Genomic DNA, 20,997 nt, shown 5'->3' with positions numbered 1-20,997 from the left:
GACATACACTGAAGGATGAATGAATGGCATACGGCTGTCCGGGTTCAGGGCCAAAGAAGCAAAATAACAATGGGCCAGTAGAGTCAAAGCAGGGAATGATCCTTTTGGTTGGAGTGGGATGGCAGTGGTTCTTGGAGCTCAGGCAGAGGAAATAGAGTTGGTGTTCCCAGGGAAGGCCAGGAAGCAGAGGGCTAAGCGACAGCCAGGGGACAGGGAAGGGAGAGTCTAACTGGATGCCCACTCTTGGCAGAGCAGTGGGGGGAGGTAAGGCAGGAAGGGTGAGGAGTGGTCTTGGTGGTATGGATAGGACAGTGATGTTTGAGGCTCCAAGGCCCTTCCTTAAAAACAATGCCTTATAAGCAGTCCAGTCAGGTGAGCTAGGAAAGGGCAGTGATGGCAGAATTTCTCAGGCTCAATGACTTTCCCTTCTGAATGACTGTATTAATATTAAAGTCCATAGTTCCTGTCCTACAAATGAATCTCACCTGTTTCTATCAGTTTTTCTGGAGCCTCACATGGAGAATTATAGGTTTTACTATGTCAGCTCCTGCCTGACAAAGAATATGTAAAAAGGGTTTGAGAGTAATTTTTTCAAACTGCAGAGATTCAGTCTTTTACTAGCTCCAGTGACTGTGCCCCCTTAATCATACTAAACCAGTCTGGACATTGTATGATCCAACTGATAGCTTTGCATAATAAAAGATGAGCGCTTTGGGTTGCACATGGAATGATTAGTTAGAAAAAAGTGACCAGAATGATGATGGGTCTAGAGATGAACCCTTTTTATAAGAAAGGATTAAAGCAAAGAAGGAGAGTGCTCTGGGTGTAGTCCCAGAGAGATCAGGGAACACACACAAGGGAGAAACACCTGCAAAATTTGAAATGCCAACTGCTTGCTTATTGGGTATGTGGCAGAGAGGATCCAAATATCAGAGAGAGGGTTGGATTCCAACCCTGAGATTTTGTTACTGGAATTAAACGTGCCTATAAAAGATTGTGTGGTTCAAAGCTCAGGATTCATCATCTTTCTGAGTACCTATGATTGAACATCTAATCTCTTCACTTGCTTTTTCTTATTTAATCTTCCCTGGGAGGCAGGTGATAGTTTGGCTCCTATCTTACTGGTGAGAATATTGAGGCATAGAAAGGTTAAAGAAACTTGCCTAAGGTCACATAGCTGAGTGAGAATTCAAATGCAAGTGCGTCTTACATCTGGGTCCTGTTTTTAGTCTTTCTGCTATGCCATGGACATCACGCTAGGTGATGGGAATGCAGAAATATAGAACAATATTGTTCTGCCCTTGAGGGGTTTGTAAGTTAGTGATGGGATGTCATTGCTCAAAGGGCCCTGGTAGATTACTTGGTCCCAGAGTATGAGACTTGCCCAAGGTCATGTAACCCATAGCTGAGATTCATCCAATAAGACCCACAGGTGACAAAACAAGTGATACTCATACCCACTCTTCCCCATTAGTTGCATCATAATAAAATTGCCTTCTGTAGTCATCTATCTTTGATACAGATTTCCCCAGAACAGACATTACCCGTCCTCATTTGTTTTTCACAATCTTGACTCAGCGTTGCTGATGTTTTTCTTTGTAGAATGTGTCTTGAATCCTATCCATTTGCCCATGCTAGTGTTTAGGAGTAGTACAGTTTTTGGGTAAGTTATTTCATGGTCATAATCCATCGAAATACATTTAAGTAGATGATAGGTGATTCTTTGGGCAGCGTGAATACCCAGAAAGAAAGCAGGGTTGAGGCTCAGCTGCACTGGGGGCGATAGGGAGGGGAGAGAGGGGAGAAAGGGTTCTGCGCATCACAGTTGCTTTCTGATTGCAGTGAAGGTAAGGAAACTTCCTCAACGTTAGCATCTCTGATGCTGCTGGTCTTGTAGGGAGCCTTCTATCACTCCACCATAGGAGGCTGGCACTGTAGGGTCTGTTTCCGCCTTCTCTGAGTAATCCCTACCTAGAATTGGCAAGGTTGGGGAGTCAGCGCTAGAGGCCTGCCTCAGACATGCTCAGACCCTCCTGCCTATGAACTGCTTGGGTTTCTAGTACCCTTCGCATTCTATACTCTTCACCCCAAACCTCTAACCCTGCATCCTCTTTGCCCTACTTTCTGCCTTCCTTTCCACCCTTCCCTACCACAGTCTGTGCCTTGGTGCTTACTTTGATTTTCTGAATGCAAACTCTTCTCTGATTGAAGAGTAGTCATTCCATGGAGAGCACCTTCTAAGGAAGGACCTCGGTGCCTCCACCCTGCAGGGCTCCAAGGCTACTGGGGCCTGGGAGGCAGTGAGAAGAAGTCCCCTCCCAGGGGTCACTGAGCCTCAGGGCTTTCTCCATCCACAGACATTTTAAATACTTTTAATGTCCTCAATACTTTTTCTCTTATTATGTTAAAGATTGAGAAAACAACTCCCATCCAGGGTCACTTCTTTCTGATAACCCCTATTCTCAACCTGTCCTTGACCTCAATACACTATTTTGGAAGCCTTGGATACCAGGCTAAAGAAGAAAAGACTCACATTGTGTCACCATTGGGGAACTAATCAAAGATGTGAACTGAGGAAACACACTCAGAGTGAAGGTCTGAGGTGTTTTGGTGCAGGTGGAAAGTCAAGTTGGAGCAGGAAGCTCCTGGGAGCAGGAAGCTCCTGGGAGCCACAGTATTCCTGTGGCCAGAGAGCGGGAACTAGGGAATGAGGCAAGGGTAGATTTGAGAAAACAAGGGAGGCATCAGGTGCAAATGTGGAACTACATTTTTCAAAGTGCGGTCCTTGAACCCCTGGCATTAAAATCATCTGCTCAGGATGGGGAACTTGTTATAAGCACAGCTTATCTAGCCCTTTTTGATCCAGAATCTGTGAGTAAGGTGGTGCGTATCATCAGGGAGCAAGAATATTCTGCCCCTTCTTACGGGGGCAAGAATTGCTGTCTCCTCTTCTAGCTGAACTAAGGATCAAATTGATACAAGACAGATTAACAGGGCAAAATAAAATTTAGTAGGCATGCATATGGGGAATCCATAAAGACATGGAAATTCCGAAGACAGGCAAAATGAGGTATATATGTCATTCTGAATTAAGGAGAAGGGGTTAGGGGTCTGGGATTCCAGAGGAAGGGAATGCGCTTCATAGGGCCAGAAGAAGAGCAGATGTTTGGTAATTAGATGTTTGCCCTGCCATACAGATGGGTTACTCAGATAAAATTTATCTTTGCTAATAACCCTTATTCTGGGAAAGACCTGCAATTTAGATTCTTCTGAGTAGTTAAGGGAGGATACAAATTTTCTCTTGAGGCCACAGGGGCTCAAGTGCCTTCAGCACAAAATAATCCACGTGCCAAAGTGACACATTCCACAGGGCAGTGGGGGTGGTTTGTCCTGAACCTCCTCACCTATGTTTTAAAAAGAACCCCAGGTGATGCATAAGAACTTTAAAGTGACAGAGTGGAGGAAGCTGAAACTTTGGGGCTTCGGGTGTGCAGGCCAGCTTCTCCCCAGCATTGATCTGTCAGGTGAAGGGACCACAATTCTCAGGAGGAGAACAGACACCTGCTAATGAGTTTCAGCTGATGCTTCATGGAAAAATGATGGCGTCTCCTGCTGTAGCAAGACATTTATTTTGATCATAATTATACCAAAGAAGGGGCAGAAAATGACTTGCTGATAATTGGGCATTTCAGGTGGCACCTACAAGCTCTCCAGGCTCAGGCAACAGGAGCGGGTGGTGCTGGCATTGTGTGAGTCACTCCTCTTCGGGACTAGCATTCACTGTGCTATTGCAGGAAAGAGAAATCATGCTGTGCTGAAGTGTCTGGGGTACGCTCACACACTGTGTGTACTGGAGCCTTTCACAGAACAAAACGTGTTGTAGACAGCTGATTGTGTGTGTGCTCTTTTTCATTGGTCTCAGGATAATGGTTTTCTGAGGAGCTAGGAGGCTGCGGGCTGGGGGAGGTTCCTGTGAGCGAGCGAGGAGTTCTTCAGTTTACTTAAAACAATAAAAACTTGTGGCTCGTTTTCCTGTGGATCAAACTATGACACAGGCTTAGTAACCTGTCTCAAATAAGAGGATTGATCGGAGGGAGCCAGATGAGGGAATCAGAGAGTTGGGATTCTGATTCCACATGTGTTCGTAAATTGTCTCCATTTCCGTTAATCACACAGGAAGTTCTCAGATCAGATGGGATGAGTTCATTCACTCATTCATTCAACAAATGCTCTCTGAGATTCCAGCTGTGAACCAAAGCCTTGTCCACGTGGAGCTTACATTCAGGAGGTAGAAAGAAAATGCGACCACAAACACGTGGATATAGAATAAGTCATATAGTGATACCAGTAATGTCTGAGCAGAAAGCTGAAGGAATAAGCCAGGGGATGTGTTTAAGAAGAGGTTCCAGGCATGTGAAATGGGATCTACAAAGTCCTTGACACCATAAGGAGCTGGGGGCATTCCCAAAAATGGGTGAATGGCCAAAGCCGCTGTTGAATAGAGAGCAGGACAAAAGGGTAAGAAGTTTGAAGAAAAGGGTCCAGATCAAAGCAGACCATATAAGCTATGAAGAGCATTTGGATTTTCTAAGTGTGGTAGGAAAAAATGGTACAGTTTTTAGTAAAGGGAATGTCATGAATTGATTTATGTTTAAGGAAATAGGTCCGGCTAAGGCACCTGGGTGGCTCAGTCAGTTAAGTGTCTGCCTTTGGCTCAGGTCATGATCTCGGGGTCCTAGGATCCAGCCCTGCTTTGGCTCTGTACTCAGTGGGAAGTCTGCTTCTCCTCTTCCTCCTTCTGCCCCTCCCCCTGCTCATGCTCTCTCTCGTGGGCTCTCTCTCTTTCAAATAAATAAATCTTTAAAAAATTTTTTTGAAAAGAATTAGGTTCAGCTAATGAGTGGATGGTAATGCCACGAGTCTAAGAAGAAGACCGTGGCGTTACCATCCACTCATTAGAGAGCGAGGGAGGAAAGATGGTAGCTTGGACTGGTTGTGGTTGTGGTAGAAACAGTGTACAAGAAAGGGTTAATAAGAAAGCGTCTCAGACTTGCAGCCAAGCGGTAGGGTGAGGTAACACAGAGGTGGTGAGCCAATGCCCTGGCCCAGAGCAGAACAGAGAGCAAACCCTTCCAGGAAATCATCTCTTCCTCTGAGGAAGGGAGCTGCTATTCCCTCCATATAAAAAAATAATGAACACTACATCAAAAGATAATCATGTACTGTATGGGGACTAGCACAACATAATAAAATAAAAAAAAGATTTAAAAAAATTAAGAAAATGAAAAAAAATTTTTAAATGAAATATTTGAGTTGAAGAAGACAGGGAGATGGTCTGATCCGGCATTTTCATTTGAGGCAGTGAGGTTCAGAGAGGAGCCAGGTCACAGCTGGTTAGGGGCAGAGCTGGGACCAGAGCCCAGGTTCCTCTTGATCCCAAGGATGGTGTCTGTAATTGTGGCCCCATCACGCTGATCGTGATGGGGCCACAATTTATTGATGCTTTAGGAGCCCAAAGTACTTGTATATGTAGGTAGAGCTTAGATCTGAACTTAAAACTTCGAAGGTGGGTATCTAAGTGCAGGGGCCTCCTGCATTGGGCTGAATGACCCTGTCGGTTTCCTCTAACAATAAGATTCTACCCCATTAGCAGAGCCAAAAAAATCAAGAGTCCCAGGACAGCAGGCAGCTAGGTCCCCGATTTTCTCCCATTAACTCAATTGCATTCATGGCCACTGTTCAGAAAAAAAAATATCAATAGTTCTCTTCAAAAGGACTTTTTCTCTTCCCCTTAGCAACTAGAAGAGACTGTCTCCTACCCTGAAAAGTACCCTGCCTTGACTGTGTGCTTATTGGAATAAACACAACTAGATGAGGAAGACAGGGGGTGATTAGGGAATTATGTATAATGGCTGTTCTCACATCCGCTCAGGATGTGAGCTTCTCTCTTGGAAAAGACTGTTCTTAAAAAGGACTCATTTCTGATTGAGCAGTTGGGGCATGGGAAAGGAGGAAGAGCTTTATAAGTTGTTTTTTAAGACTGCCTGCCTACTGTAGTGGCCAGAGGTCCTGGGTTTCTGTTTCCAAAGACAGGGCACAGATCTGGTCCCCTCCTGAACAAAGTGGGACAGCTTCTCTCAAGATGGCAGGGCAGGTGCCTCAACCACATTTGTACTTGACTGCCCATGGGTATAAGGCTGTAAGCATTCATTGGCTATCTCCTGCATGAGCAATGTTGGCAGGGATGTGGGGGTGCGGAAGGACTGGTGGAAGGGTAGCATACAGTGGGGAAAACCCCACATTCCTTCTTAAGCCCAAGGACTAACCACCTGCCAAGTGGGGCAGTGGAGAGAGTGGAGACACACAAGGGGAGAACTCCAGGTGCAGACTGAGAGAGGCTTTACGCCAGAGGGAAGAAGGGGAGCATGGAGCTGACACATTCACCCCAAAGCTGTGTCGTGGGGATGAGCAGGATTTGAGTGCCATTCAACACGTTGTAACAAACCATGCTGTGCTGTGAGTCTGGGAATCACAAGGAGGTCAGAGTCTAGTGGGAGAGACAAGCCTGGAGGTAGTAATTGTGGTTGGAACAGAATCAGGGGAGAGTGACACCACCCCACCCTGGGTGGGTTATTAAAGAGTAGTCTTTCCAGAACTAGTGATTTTGAGATGGTGCTTAAAGGATGAATAGGAAGGAGACCAGGAGACGAAGATAGGGAGGAGGAAGGAGGTGGACATTTCAAGTGAAGTTGAAAGTAGTAAGAGCAGAGCTCAGGAAGCAAGAAGCAGTTTTTGGGTTGTTCAGGGGTGAGGCGGGGACTCACTGGAGGTGAGGTTGAGAAGGGGTGAGGTGGCCACAGAAGACTTTGCATGTCAGGTTAAGGGATCCCCTCCCCAAAAAAACTACGTCCCAGTGAAATGCCCTTTCAAGAATGTACAGGTTGGGCGCCTGGGTGGCTCAGTGGGTTAAAGCCTCTGCCATCGGCTCAGGTCATGATCCCAGGGTCTTGGGATCGAGTCCCGCATCGGGCCCTCTGCTCAGCAGGGAGCCTGTTTCCCTTCCTCTCTCTCTGCCTACTTGTGATCTCTGTCAAATAAATAAATAAAATCTTTAAAAAAAAGAAAATGAAGAATGTACAGGTTAATTCCATTTAAGTCTAAGTTTGTGTTTTTCAAATGGATTTGGTGTCCCTATTTTGTTAATTTTAGGATCCAACTATATTAGCACCTTATAACTTATTTTTAAACCCAAATGTATAAAATTGCTTCTTTGAAACTAAAGATACATCTTGCCAGAATCAGATTGACAGCTATCACTGGGTGCTACTTCCCACTCAAGTTCACAGGCATAACTGTCATTTATCAGAACCAGAGCGCAAGTATGAAAATGGAAAGAAAACAGAAGAATCTGTTATCTCTGTGCTGTCCCTTATAACTCTTTTGCTTATGCACCAGTGACCAGATCCTCCTTCCGCACAGTTACTCAAGCTGTGCCCCGGGGGGGTCAGCCTTCCACTGCCCCACTATGGCCCCCATACCTAACCACCAAACCTGGCCGTTCTCTCCCCCAAATATTACCCACACACACTGCCTTTGGGCTCATCTGAGCCACCATTGCCTCCTGTCAGGATTTCTGCAATAACATCCCGTTTCCCCACCTCTACTCTTGCCTCCCTCTGATTCTCCACAAAGCAAAAGTAGTAACTTTTAAATTCAGGTCTTTATTCTTGCACCAGCCCTTCAGTGGCATTTAGGACGAGCCCTGGAATCTGACTGGGCACACCAGGGCTCAGCATATCTGGTTCCTGCCCTCTCTGGGCTCATCACCCACTTACCACTACTCGGGCCATGCTGATGTTTTTCCTTCCTAGCTTGGTTAAGTCCTCCTCTTGGGTAAGTCCTATTCAGCGCTCAGCTACACCCTCACTTCTTCAGATAGTCCTTCCCTGATTGTTGACCCTTTCACCACTGCAACTGATGACATTGTGTGATCTCCTGTGCGGTGCCTGTTCCCACCATAGTCTAGGTTCCCAGAGTCAAGGCCCTGCCTGCCTTGTTTAATACTACATCCTGGGCTCTTCTGGGGCCCAGCACTGGGGCACAATAAGACTAATAAGTATCTATCTGAATCCAGTGACATTCACATCCCTCATATGCTTCTTTGCTTCATGAAGAACCCGCAGGCATAAACTAAAAAGTAAAACCTTCTATGTTGGAAACACTTGAAAACCAATTCAAAGCCATTCATAGGATTACTAACTATCCTCCTGTCCTATCTTGACTAAAATTGATAATTGATTATTTTAAATAAAATTTTGTAGATGAGAGAATTAAACAGGGGTAGCTAGTGTGGGGTGCCTTGGTGGATGCATAGTTCAGTAGGGTTCCAGGGATTTGGCTAGAAATGCAATTTAGTCTTCAACCAGTGATGTCTCAAGTCTGGGATGCACCAGAAACTGTGGGATAGCCTACTTTCCAGTGCTGCATGTTAATTTGCAGGGTATGATGTAATTATCAGACACTGTTGGTGTCTGCTCAGAAAGCACATTTCTCTGGGGCAAAGCTAGATTGTACTCCCAGAACTGGGGGACATGGAATCAGGGTCAAGAGAGCATGGGGTCTAAATGTGTGTCAGATAAGGCTGGCTCCAACTGAACTGTCCGACACAAAATGGCCAGAAGTCATGGGGTGTCTGGGTGGCTCAGTGGATTAAGCCTCTGCCTTCAGCTCAGGTCGTGATCTCAGGGTCCTGGGATCGAGCCCCGAGTCGGGCCCTCTGCTCAGCAGGGAGCCTGCTTCCCCCTCTCTCTCTGCCCGCCTCTCTGCCTACTTGTGATTTCTCTCTCTATCTAATAAATAAGATCTTTTTTAAAAAAATGATCAGAAATCAGCATTTTAAACAATACCTCCTATAGTGATTATGTTTCTCTATCCTTGGGTACGTTTTCAGTCTCTATGGATTATTAAAGTAATTTTGTTCACATGCTAAATCATTTGCCGTTTTATTTGTTAAATTGATTTCCATGCCGTCTCTGCATCTTCACAGAGCTTGCTCATGGGTTCCCCACAGCTTCGGTTCTGATGACAGAAGCTGGACTGGATGGGGACAATATAAAATCACAGAGCAATCAAATTTATGTTTAAGCTAATAAAAATCTATCAAATATGAATAATAGATTTTTAAGAGGTTAAGGTAGAGCTAATTAAGTCAACTTAAGTGTCATTAACTGACAATGAATTGACATTTTAAAGAAAGCAAAAGAACTTAAATAGAACACAAATTGCTTTTTGAGAGAAGTTTACAAGTTGTGAAATTACCCCTGGGGAGTATAAAAGCTAACCATTTGTGAGCCAGTAGATGGAAAGCTTTCCTCTTAAACCCATTTGTTTTAGCATAACAAATTTTATTAAAACTAGAGATACAAAATGAAATGAAATAAAATAAACTCATTAAAACATTGCCAGACAAGCAGGTCACACTTAACTGCTCACACCTAAAAACCAAAATTGTAATTTGAAAATCTGTTATAAATTCTGAAGAAATTATCAAAAGCCACAAGACAGCCCTTTTATATATAAAAATTATCAAAATTGGGGTGCCTGGGTGGCTCAGTGGGTTGAGCCTCTGCCTTCAGCTCAGGTCATGATCTCAGGGTCCTGGGATGGAGCCCCGAATCTGGCTCTCTGCTCAGCAGGGAGCCTGCTTCCCCTCCCGCTCTGCCTGCCTCTCTGACTACTTATGATCTCTCTCTCTCTGTCAAATAAATAAAATCCTAAAAAAAAATTATCAAAATTATCCATAAACTTCACTTCATGGGATTAACATAAGTTTAATATATAAAAATTATCAAAATTATCCATAAGCTTCACTTCATGGGATTAACAAAAGTTTAAATATGCATAAAGGTTATAAAACTGCACTTTCAATGGTATGTAAGACATGGAAAACTTTGTGACTAGAAATACTTCTCTTTGACCTTGCGTGCTGTTGTTCATCATCCTCTTTACAATAGAAAATTGTGGGTTCACGTTGTGTCAAGTCAAGTAAAAATGCACTCTCCTGATTTTTGTTGTTATTGCTGAAATTCTCCCATACATAATTCTAGAGAGATGTGGGCTCTCCTTTCTTCGAGGAAAGGGATATTTAGATTTCCTTTCAGTGCTGCCTTTCGGTGTTTGCAAAAGATAAAAACCCAGTTCGTTTACTACTGCAATTTCTTTTCATAGACATGCCTCTAGAATATTAAAAACATATATTGCCAGAATTTGTTGTATAAAATATTTAAATCTCTACACCCAGTGTTTATATAGTCATTTTCTAAAAAGCCTTTCTTTTCTCCTTTTTAATGGGCAATTGTCTGACATTCCAGTTTTGTTAAACGGATGTTTGTTAAATCTCGTTTTTATATTCCTGCGTACATTTCTCTGACCTAATATCCATCTTGTTGTGGGCCTTGTGGTAGTGTCCTGAGACTTTGAAGCCTTCCATACTTTGTGCAATTGCAGGTGTAATTTATTTCAAATGTTAAAGAAAGTGAAGCCAAAGACTAGATTCTCTGGAGACAGAACTCCTGTGCTTGTACTTCATGGGATTATTTGGTCTATCTGCTTGCCATGGGGTAGTCTGTAGAAGAAACAGAGGAATGGACTAAAGCATCCTTTTATTTATTTACTTTCTTACTTAAAGAATTTATTTATTTATTTATTTATTTGAGAGAGAGAGAATGTGCACATGCAAGAGCGGGGGGGTTGGGCAGAGGGATACAAGAAGCAGACTCTCAGGGCACTGAGATCATGACCTAAGCTGAAAGCAGGTGCCCAACCTATGGAACACCCAGGACCTCCCTTAAGCATCCTTTAAAACAGGCCTGTTTCATCTAGATCATTTTTCCCAGAAAGTTCTAGAAGGACTAGAACCTGAGAAGGCTAGCATACCATTAACCAAATGTTCCGATTAACTCCAGAATAGCCAGAATAGAGTGGGCTCAGTTGTCTTGGCAGGATCTCTAGCAGGTGTGTGGCTGTACACTCTAACTGGTTTAATTGTGGCCACCTGCTTTACTGAGTGCCAACTCTGGGAGGCACATGTTTGTTGGGCCATCGGCGTGAATGCAAAATAGATGTTAAACGCTGTCGTCCTCCCTCCATTTCAAGGCTTCTGCTAAGGGGTTTCCACTCCCGGTGTCCAGTGCCTCTGAGGACAACATATTTTCTCACCTTCTCAGCATCCCCTCCTTCATCCCTCTACTGCTCCAGCCACATCTATTCCAGCTTCTCTAAATACCAAGGGAAATGTCCTGAGGCCAAATCACTCCATCTGAAGCCTAGAAAAACATGGGGTCTCCACTTTTTTCCAGGAGAAACCATAGATACTAAAGGCCTTAGGATGTAAGACCTTAATTTATTTGGTTGGTTGGCTGGGGCTGATTGGAGGAGAGGGGTGGGAGGAAGCCAGAAAGGACAGTTGTCCTGGTGACCACTCTCTGGAGCAGCCAGGTAGGGCCTAACCAGTGCCAACTTTCCTCTCGAGATTAGGAGGGGAGTCCCAGGAGTGCAAGGAGGCAGGGTCCCTGTGAACATGGCTGTGAGCATTTTTATGAGGAAGTAAGGGATGAGGAAGCCTTCAGGGCCTAGGAATCGCCCTGAGCTGACACTGCCTCATTTTCTGCCCGTGTGCCTGACTTTATGTGGGTCACTAACTCCAAGCAGGTTAGTGAGGGGCTTAAACAGTGCCTGACAGTCTGTGTAGCTTGTTTAAAATAATGGAAAAATCAAGGCTGGGAAAACTGAACGAGTAACGAGGGACTATCCTGGCAATCAAAGATGAGTTGACTCTAGTTAAGGGTGGGAGCATTACATCACCAATGACAGTAATGAAATCCCTGGGTCCATGGTGGGCCGAATATGTCCAGCTGGACTGCTGCTTTCTGATGGGGATGGGAACTCCAGGACGCTGGCGGTCGCTGCTATTGTCACATGGCTTTCCTTCTGCCAGGGAGTCATTGTTTCTGTCCTCCTCTGAACAGGTGTTGGACTGGATTGAAAACCACGGTGAGGCCTTTCTCAGCAAACACACCGGGGTGGGGAAGTCGCTGCATCGAGCCCGGGCCCTGCAGAAGAGGCACGATGACTTCGAAGAGGTGGCTCAGGTGAGAAGCTGTGTGTGGTTGTGTGTGTGTGTGTGTGTGTGTGTGTGTGTGTGTGTAGTTGGGTGAGGGAGGCCGGGGCTACGGTTTTGGTATTTGCTGAGGCACATCGTGTTTAGGGCCCAGTCAGGGCTGCCTTCCTGCCTGATGCAAGGAGACACTTGTCTGCTCTTGGATCACTAGGTACCTGATAGACCCTTAGTTTTGGGTCTTCAGAGAAAATCTTCCTGCCAACAGGATCTGTAAATGACTTGTCCCCAAGGTGGTGATGGCAGAAGGAACTGACACTGGGAACATAGACAGCCCAGAACTACTACTTATGGTTATCACCACAGGCAAGTGGGAGCTGGAAATCAGCCTTAGGTCTGCTTGCAGAACTGTGTGTCCTCCAGGATCCGGAGGAAGAGATGGCACCTGCTTCTGCAAGGCTGACTGTGCCCAGAGAATATGGCATAATATTTTGTCTTTTAGCTGAGCTGTACACCTAATCCCCAAAGGGCATTTTTATCTAATTACACAAAGATGCTGTGAGAGGCCTTGACCATTTGGCTTCATGGTGGAGGGATAGAAGAGGGTTTTTGGTTCTGAGCCTGAAGCCCCCCAATTTTATCCTAACTCTCTTATATTTCTCTCTATATATATTTATATATATCTCTTATATTTGTTTCTTTTGGGGAGTTCTTCCATGGGTCCTGAGCATCTTCATCTTCAAGATGAAATACTACTCTGTCCATTTATCTTGTCAGACATGATCAGTTGCAGTAGGAAATAAGACCTAAAAATGAAGCAGGGAAGGGGCATCTGTCAGGGAATCAGTATGGGACAAAAGGGAGGATGACCACAGCTGTAACCAGGCCCAGCTCCCATCCTACCACGTGGGCAGTCCTCATGGTGGGTGTCATCCTGGGGGTCGTGCAGAGTGCCAGCCCCCATGCCAGGAGGCTACCAGCCCCAGACAAAACTGTGGGTGAGCCATGGATGCCAAAGGTGAGCCCCTGCCAAGAACCAAAGGGATCTGCTGGAGGACAGGAGAGTGGTGGGAGCAAACCACATCTCTAAGGAAGCTCCAAGTGTGTTCTGGAATGTGAGAGGCCTGGCAGGTGCCAGAAAGACTGAGTCACTAGTGACCTCAAGCTGGGAATACAGATGGATTAGACCCAACCCATGCAATAAAGAAAGCCTCATATAGAATCTTTGTGCACAGTTGGTGGGAATGTAAAGTGATGGAGTCACTGTATGGCAATTCCTCAAAAAATTAAACATAGACTTACCATATGATTCAGCAATCCTGATTCTACATATATACTCAGAAAAATTAAAGGCTGGGATGTGAAAAGATTCTTGTATACCCATGTTCAGAGCAGCATTATTCACAATAGCAAAAAGGTGGGAGTAACCCAAGTGACCAGATGAAATTATGCTATGTGAAATAAGTCAGTCTTGAAAGGACAAATAGGAGTCCACTTATATGAAGTACCCAGAGTAGTCATATTCATAGAGACAGAAAGAATGATGGTTGCTAGGGGCTGGGGCAAGGGAGGGAATAGAGAGTTATTATTTAATGGATCCAGAGTTTCAACTTTATCAGATAAAGAGTTCTGGAGATGGATGCTGGTCATGGTAGCACAACAGTGTGAATTTATTTAATGCCACTGAACTTAAAATGTTTTACATTATGTATATTCTGCTACCACCACAAGAACAAAAAAAAACAAGCCTCATCCCTACAAAGACCTTCAGCAGAATGGGCTGGATCACACCCATGTCATATAGACAGGGGCCATATAGGCCTCTGGATATAGCACAGACCCAAAATATCTGAGTGTCCAGACATTCTGGGTGCTTCTGCTGTCAGGGGACAAAGGGTGGGACAGGGCCACATAGACTCCCTTTCTGCTGAGAGTGGGGTTGTGGTGTCTGGGGCAGTCTATTGGGATGGAGCCATCTCACAGCTGTGATGTTCTTGCCCCTTGGTTTTCCTGTGACTCAGCCCTTCCTCACTCAGAAAGGATATCCCACAGCCCTGAGCCAGCCAGCGCCCCCTCACCCTCTTCCTGCTGCAGCCTCAGAGGCAATGCCAACTTGGTTATCGGCCCTTGAGGGCACTGTTGTTTTGTGTGTTGTTACAACCCAGGAAGCCCCCCGGACTCTAACCTGCCTTCTCCCAACTGCTCCCCTACCTTCTTACTGGTGCCTCATAAGCCTTTCACATGGGACAATGCCTTCCAATCAGTAGCAGAGACATACTCACTTAAATTCATATTAAAGAAAGAATGGACACATTTTTGAGAGCCTGTGTTTCCATTATATATTTTGTCCACCAGTCCTGAGTGGTGGATAGTATTAGTCTTGTTTTATAGAAGATGAATACTAAAGCTCAGAAAATTCTTCAGTGTGCCCATACCATCTGGCTTGTCAGGAGCTCTGCTAGGATTCAAGCTCAGGTGTGTCTGACCACAGAGTCATGTTTTTACCCTAACTTCATGCTGCCCTTCCTTAGTGAAGTATGGGACCTGGGTGTAAAATTCATTTCAAAGTGCCAGTTGGCTCATGAAGAGTACAGAACAAAGAGCAAGAGTGCGGGGTGTGGAGAGGAGACGCTGCTGTGGCCATTCCATTTGACATACAACTTTTCCCAGGCTCTGCCAGTGAGTAATGTCTTGCTATAATCCACTTCTCCCTGTCCCTGCTTTCAGGGAAGATGGTATCTTTCTTAGGAGAGAGAGTTCTACCTTCTAAAGGGCTCATGCTTTTCAAATTTTCCCTCTGGAAAGGGGACAGATATGGACAACAGAGGGCTCACATAAGTAAGGGGCCATGAAGTTGCCATATTGCCCTGTAAGTCAGTCTTTAGAGATGAATCTCATAGTCTAGTAATAAGTCCTGTTTTGTTTTCTCATCCCTACTCTGGGGAAGGGAGTGGAGCTGCCTAGCATCCTGGAATTGGTAGTCCACATTGGAAAACTAATGTGATTGCGGCAAAGGCAGATGGACTGGCAGCAGCCTCAGATCTGCTTTGTTCTGTGCAAAGTGATCATCACGCTCAAGTGGTGGGAAAGGAGATGATCCAGGCAGGAAAGGGTGTGCTCTCTCTCTCTTACTTCTGTTCTCGATCAAGTGAGGGCCACTGGGAGGGGAGGAGTAGATTTAATCAGGATTAGACAATTCTTGAGTCAGAGATCAATGCTGTAGAGCCCAAGCAGGGATTCTCTTGTTGCTTGTTGGTTGGGGTTGCTAGTTAAGAGATCTAGTCAGGAAGGACATCACAAATGGTGAGGAGTACGAGGCTGGGGGTTCACTCATAGCCAGTCCTACAGAGGGTCATGATTCAGTGAAGGAATCTCTTTTAATGTCATGATTTTATGGTTCCATAACCTGAGGCTGATTGATATGAGAAGAAAATTCTGAGCACCCGTTTTCTACATTCAAGTTAAAAAATTGTCTTGAATCAAAGCAGGAAGGGAGCTATAGCACCTGTTGTACCCCTGGGATGCTGTCCTTCTACAGGGAAGAGCAAGTCCTCCAATGCACAGGGAGATGCCCGAGGGCAATGTGAACTCCTGGAACAGATACGCCTCTGCCTCTCCTTACATGAGATCATGTAAAGACATTTAAGACAATGGTAGAAATATCAATTATATCTGAGAAGAAATAATGTGGTAAACCATGACCTTACATTTTGTGTTTATTAGCTCTTGAACCCATTTTAAACAAATGCACCCATCATTTGGGGGAAATGAAGTATTTATGGTCCTCACTCCATCCTGCAGATGGCACCCTTTGAATAGGCTCCCTGGAAGCGAAGCTGAAAGGGAAGGGAGTTCCCCCCCCCCACCCCCTCGGGTACTTACTGCTGCCAGGGGAGGCTCCTGACAGGCAGGTGGGAGAGTCTGGGGCCACGTGTGCACGAGGGGGTCTGTCTCTATAAATATTTCTAGTCCACGCTACTGAGATTCTCTGTGCTCAGATAGAAGACCTGGGCCCTAGTGGGAACCCTTCTGGTCCTGGTAGACACTTTACTTAAGTGGCCTATTAACTCATCACATAACTCAGGCTATAGAGTTCATCAGATTTCCAAAGACACTTATTATATTTTTTTTAAAGATTTTTATTTATTTATTTGAGAGCGAGACAGTGAGAGAGAGCCTGAGAGGGCTGAAGGTCAGAGGGAGAAGCAGACTCCCCGTGGAGCTGGGAGCCCGATGAGGGACACGATCCCGAGAGTCTGGGATCACGACTTGAGCTGAAGGCAGCCGCCCATCCAATTGAGCCACCCAGGTGCCTGAAAAGACACTTATTATATTTTTATATATATTTATGTTGCATGGTAGTCATTATCAGGAGTATAAAAAAGCATAAGCTAGAGTTGCTGCCCGTCATAGTGTGACTGTAAGGGGATACATGTGTCCACATGTGCCCAGAGGGAGTATGGGCTATGGTACTGTTATTTTGTCCTGAGATATTTGCTATTACTCAGAAGGAAAGTACTCAAGTGCCTGTGGTTTAGATAGCAGCTGTGCGGGCTCTGTGAGTGGTCTGCTTTATGACCTCATTATCTGGAATGCCAGACTTTCTGTAAGCTAGCTTAGTAAAAAATTAGCGATCATTTGCACTCAAATATATATTATCTAAAATCTCAAAGCACCAAATCACATTTAAAGCTAAGCTTATTAAATAGCTTTTGTGTAACATTTTTGAAAGAACAGACCATTTAAAGGAAGATTTAAAGAAATATAAATTTTTATATATATATATATGCATAATTAAGCACTTCATTCAACAATCTCTGGTTAGTTGTTTGTCTGACTCTTGCTTTTTTCTCAAACTTGGATAGAAAACACTTAAAAAATCATTCTGAGTCTTGGGGTCACAATAGGCAAAATGGAAGGGAAGCATTTTAGTAGACCTATCAGTGACCTTACCTGTTAAAGATCTTCAAGGTATAATCAGCTAACTTACTAGAGCTCCAAGGGCAGGTAGAATAGGGAATCCATAGGAGTAGAAAGCCCCTGCCCTCAGACAGACAGTAGTACTCATCAGTTCCCAAGGCCATCAAGTCTTTGTCGGGCACCTTGAGAAATGAAAGAGATGTAACAGTTTCCGTCTTGAGGAAATCATGATCCAAAGAGAAACATGCATTAAACATACTCTAACCCTATAAGAATTCCCATGGTTTGAAAGGAAGCATAATCTTTATCCTTTCAGGGTTTTCAAGGAGCACTTTTCAGTGAAACCAAGATAAACCATTAGTTCATTTGGTGATCCAATAAACATGCCTGCCTAGGGGATGGCGTGGTGATCTTTGGAGTAAGTTCCATCTTTCTTTTCATGCCTGAGATGGTGACCAATTATAGCAACTGCAGATGCGAGCAGAAGGAAAAGGTGGGAAAGCTTCAACAGATGCTGTTTCACACTCCAGCTTCTTGGAGAGGACAAAAGTTTCTTCAGCAGGATGAAAAAAAATAGTGAGGAAGAAAGCCAGGAAAATACAGAGAAATTAATATCATGAAGTGGGCAAGTGGAAGAAATGAAGAACAATCTTGTTACCCTTTGGATCTTGCATGGCATTCAGCCCACTTGAGGGGATTCAGGATATTCCCTCCACAAACACCAGCGAAAAGTTGCATGAGCTGATGGGAGGGCTTTTGGGACCACTCTCAGGAAGAAGAAAGATAGGTTATATTCTGGAGAACTCCCAACTATGGGTTTTGAAGGTCACTTTATATACACTTGATGTGGAAATTGAGAGGGGATCAGAGCCAATATCCAAGATATTATAGTCTACCAAGAACTTCTTATCAAGACCATGAATTGACCCCCCACCCCCACTTCTGGTGCTTCCTCTATGGAACAAATGGCACATTCAGAAGAAATTGATACTACATTCCTAATGATTTTAAGTTCTGGGTAGTGAACTGAAGGACTCAAAAGCACTGGTGACATTCTTATCTCTTGTTCCATGTGATGGCAGGGACTGTGGAAAAGAGGGGAGACATTGAAAAACAAATGGCTGCCTATGTAGATGGTGTTTTCAGAAGTGTTCTGGGGTATACCCTACAGAGCCAGGATGATGGACTTCTGGTAAGGGAAGAGTGCATCTCGTAAAGATTGGGGAAGGTCTGGCAGAAAGCTTTGCTGCTCTATCTAGAAAGATGGAAGTGAACTTTGAAGTGGAAGGAGAAAATTATCCTAGTAATGTGGGGCACCATAGAAGTGACATAGAAAGAAGCACCTTGTGAAGGAGATGCCCTTAGGTCATTTTAGGTAGGAAAATACAAATACAATTGCATATATATATATATATAAACATATTACAATATGTATATATACTTATATATGTACTTAAATTTTAATACCAGGATACAAATATAATAAACATTCCTGAGACTTTAGGGTATTGAGCTTATAACTAGAAAACTGAGAGAAAAGGATTTTTTGTTTAAAGGACTCATTCTAACAGGAAGGATGAACATGTATCAGAAGGGACCACATCAGTATGAGATCTACAAACCTGAGAGTAGTAAACAATATGGAGAAGTAATAGAGATATAAGAAGAGGGAAAAAAACTGACTGCACTGGAAAGGACCATGGTCTGCTCTATCACAATGAGGGTGTGGGAAATGCTGTTCTGTTATGATTTCACTTCCGGTTCAAGGGAAAACATGGTGGTGATGACAGTCCTCAAATTTCCCAGAATCTCCTGTAAATTTTGTGACACTGTAAATAAAACATCTTTATGTTGTTGAGAGTCAAAGATTCTGCGTGAAAGAGAACAAATCATTGTAGAAAAGTTCAAAGGAGTATAGGTTGTGTCTAGACTCTCAAGAACAATGACCTTTAGATGAAAGGGCTTAGACTTGGCTCTTAAAGCAGAGAGAAATAGTAAAGGCTTTTGAATAATGATATAAATTAAAACACAGTTCACCCGTGAATAACGCAGGAGTCAGGCACCACCCCTTGCGTAGTCAAAAATCTGCATATAATTTTGATTCCTCAAGCACTGCTAATAGCCTGTTGACAAGAAGACTCACTGATAACATAGTCAATTAACACATATTTTTACATTTTATATATATTACGTGCTATATTCTTACAATAAACTAGAGAAAAGAAAAATGTTAAGAAAACCATAAGGAAGAGAAAATACATTTACAGGACTCTACTGTATTTGTAAAAAAAAAACCCCACAATAAATGGACCCACTTGGTTCAAGCTCATTGTTGATCAATGGTCAACTGTATAATCTCTAAACCAGAGAAGTAAGGATTTCTCTGTCCACTGGCTATTTAAATCACATATGTAGTATTGTGCCTAATTTGAGAAAATATATATTCAAAAGGAGATTGACAAACTGTACTTGATTGTGAGAAGACTGCTAGGATAGTGAAATTCAAGTAACTGGATATATTCCGTTTTGAGTAAATAGTGTTTTATGGAACGCAGGGCAATAGGCTTGATAGTTGAAGGCTTCCTGTAGAAGAGATAAGGGTGGAAGGGATAGTAAAGCCAATTTTAGCTTCATTCAGATATAACTTCTAGCCCATACTTGATTTTTTATGAGCTGTCCAAAATCAGAATGAAATACTTTGTGATGTCGTTTGCTTCTTACCACTCGAGGTTTTCCGGTAGAGGTGACCCTTTATTCCCTTAGGATATAAAAATCCTCAAGTCTTCCTATTTTAAAAATGAACAAACAAAAAAAGTGAATAAAAAGAAACTTGAGCTATCTTTTATGATAGTTTAGACTGCTTTCTCTGTGCTTCTCCTTTCCTTCATAGCCCAGGTGTTTGAGAGAAGAGTCTTTATTTGCCACCTCTACTTCCTCATCTCCTAGATGCGCTTTGACCCCTGCCATTGGACTTCTGCTCCCTCTGGGCAAATGAGGATAATCTTATCCAAGTCTTCAACTGGGCTTTTTTGTTGCTAAATCCAAAGGACACTTTTCAGATATTAAATGGTCTTCGGAAGGCATTTGACCCTGTCGACCATTTCCTCCTTTGTAAATTCTCTCCCCCCAGCCTTCCATGACACCATGCTCTCTTAGTTTCCTTACATCTTTCTGGCTGGTCCTTCTTGGGCTCTTCTCCCTTTTCCCAAGGATTTCCTCAGACCATCTCTTCTCATAGTACACCCCAGGCATGATTTTATACTCTGTCGTAGCCTCAACTGCCACCCTTAGTCTGATGGCTCTGAAATCCATGTCATATCTCTGATCTCACCCCAGAGCAACCTGTTCATAAACCCGTTAACTCTCTGGACACATCTACTTCGATTTCTTGGAGGGTTCTCAAATCCAGTGTATCCAAAATTTATTTTATCATTTTCCACCCCTTCTAGATGTGTTCTACTTCCTGTATTCCCCACGCCAGGAAGGGACACCAACAACCCATTTGCTCAAGCCAGAAACTTGGGAGTCATTCTTGACTTCTACTTTGCTCTCATACCTTATGAATCCTTTGCAAAGTCCTACTGATGCTACCTCTTTATGTGTCCCTTTCCTTTCATCTCTCTTGCCACTGCCTGAGATCAGAGTCTCATTATCTCATCTTTGGTTTGTCACACTATCCTCCTGTTTTCCCTAACTTGGCATAGTCTCCTTAAATCCTTCCCCACACTGCCATAAGTTCAAACTATTGATATCATAAAACTTTTTATGACCTGGCTACTGCCTCTCTGGCTTTATCTCTTATCCCTCATGTGCTCCCTTTACCGCCCCCCCCATACTCCTGATATTCCCATTTGTACCTGAACATCCCATGCTCTCAGGTGTCAGTGCTGTCTGCTCTTTTATCACTCCCATTTATTTAAGTCTGACCACCCCTGGCAGCTTCTGTTCATCTTGAAACAATC

The 20,997-nt window shown here is 43.8% G+C and overlaps 1 protein-coding gene across 22 annotated transcripts in view; it reads left to right on the top strand.

The window, feature by feature from the left end:
- Positions 1–20,997, top strand: part of KALRN (kalirin RhoGEF kinase) — a 658,233-nt gene that overhangs the window by 290,801 nt on the left and 346,435 nt on the right. For all 22 annotated transcript variants that reach the window (XM_032869462.1, XM_032869460.1, XM_032869458.1 and 19 more), the window contains exon 10: positions 12,027–12,149. In XM_032869462.1, the coding sequence (XP_032725353.1) occupies positions 12,027–12,149 (123 nt within the window). The remainder of the gene's footprint in view (positions 1–12,026; positions 12,150–20,997) is intronic.

This window comes from Lontra canadensis, unplaced genomic scaffold (genome assembly GCF_010015895.1).
Source record: "Lontra canadensis isolate GAN:19392208 unplaced genomic scaffold, GSC_riverotter_1.0 scaffold38, whole genome shotgun sequence".
Taxonomy (NCBI): Eukaryota; Metazoa; Chordata; class Mammalia; order Carnivora; family Mustelidae; genus Lontra; species Lontra canadensis.
The sequence above is the reverse complement of the archived record's forward strand: the minus strand, read 5'-3'. Positions and strand labels throughout refer to the sequence as shown.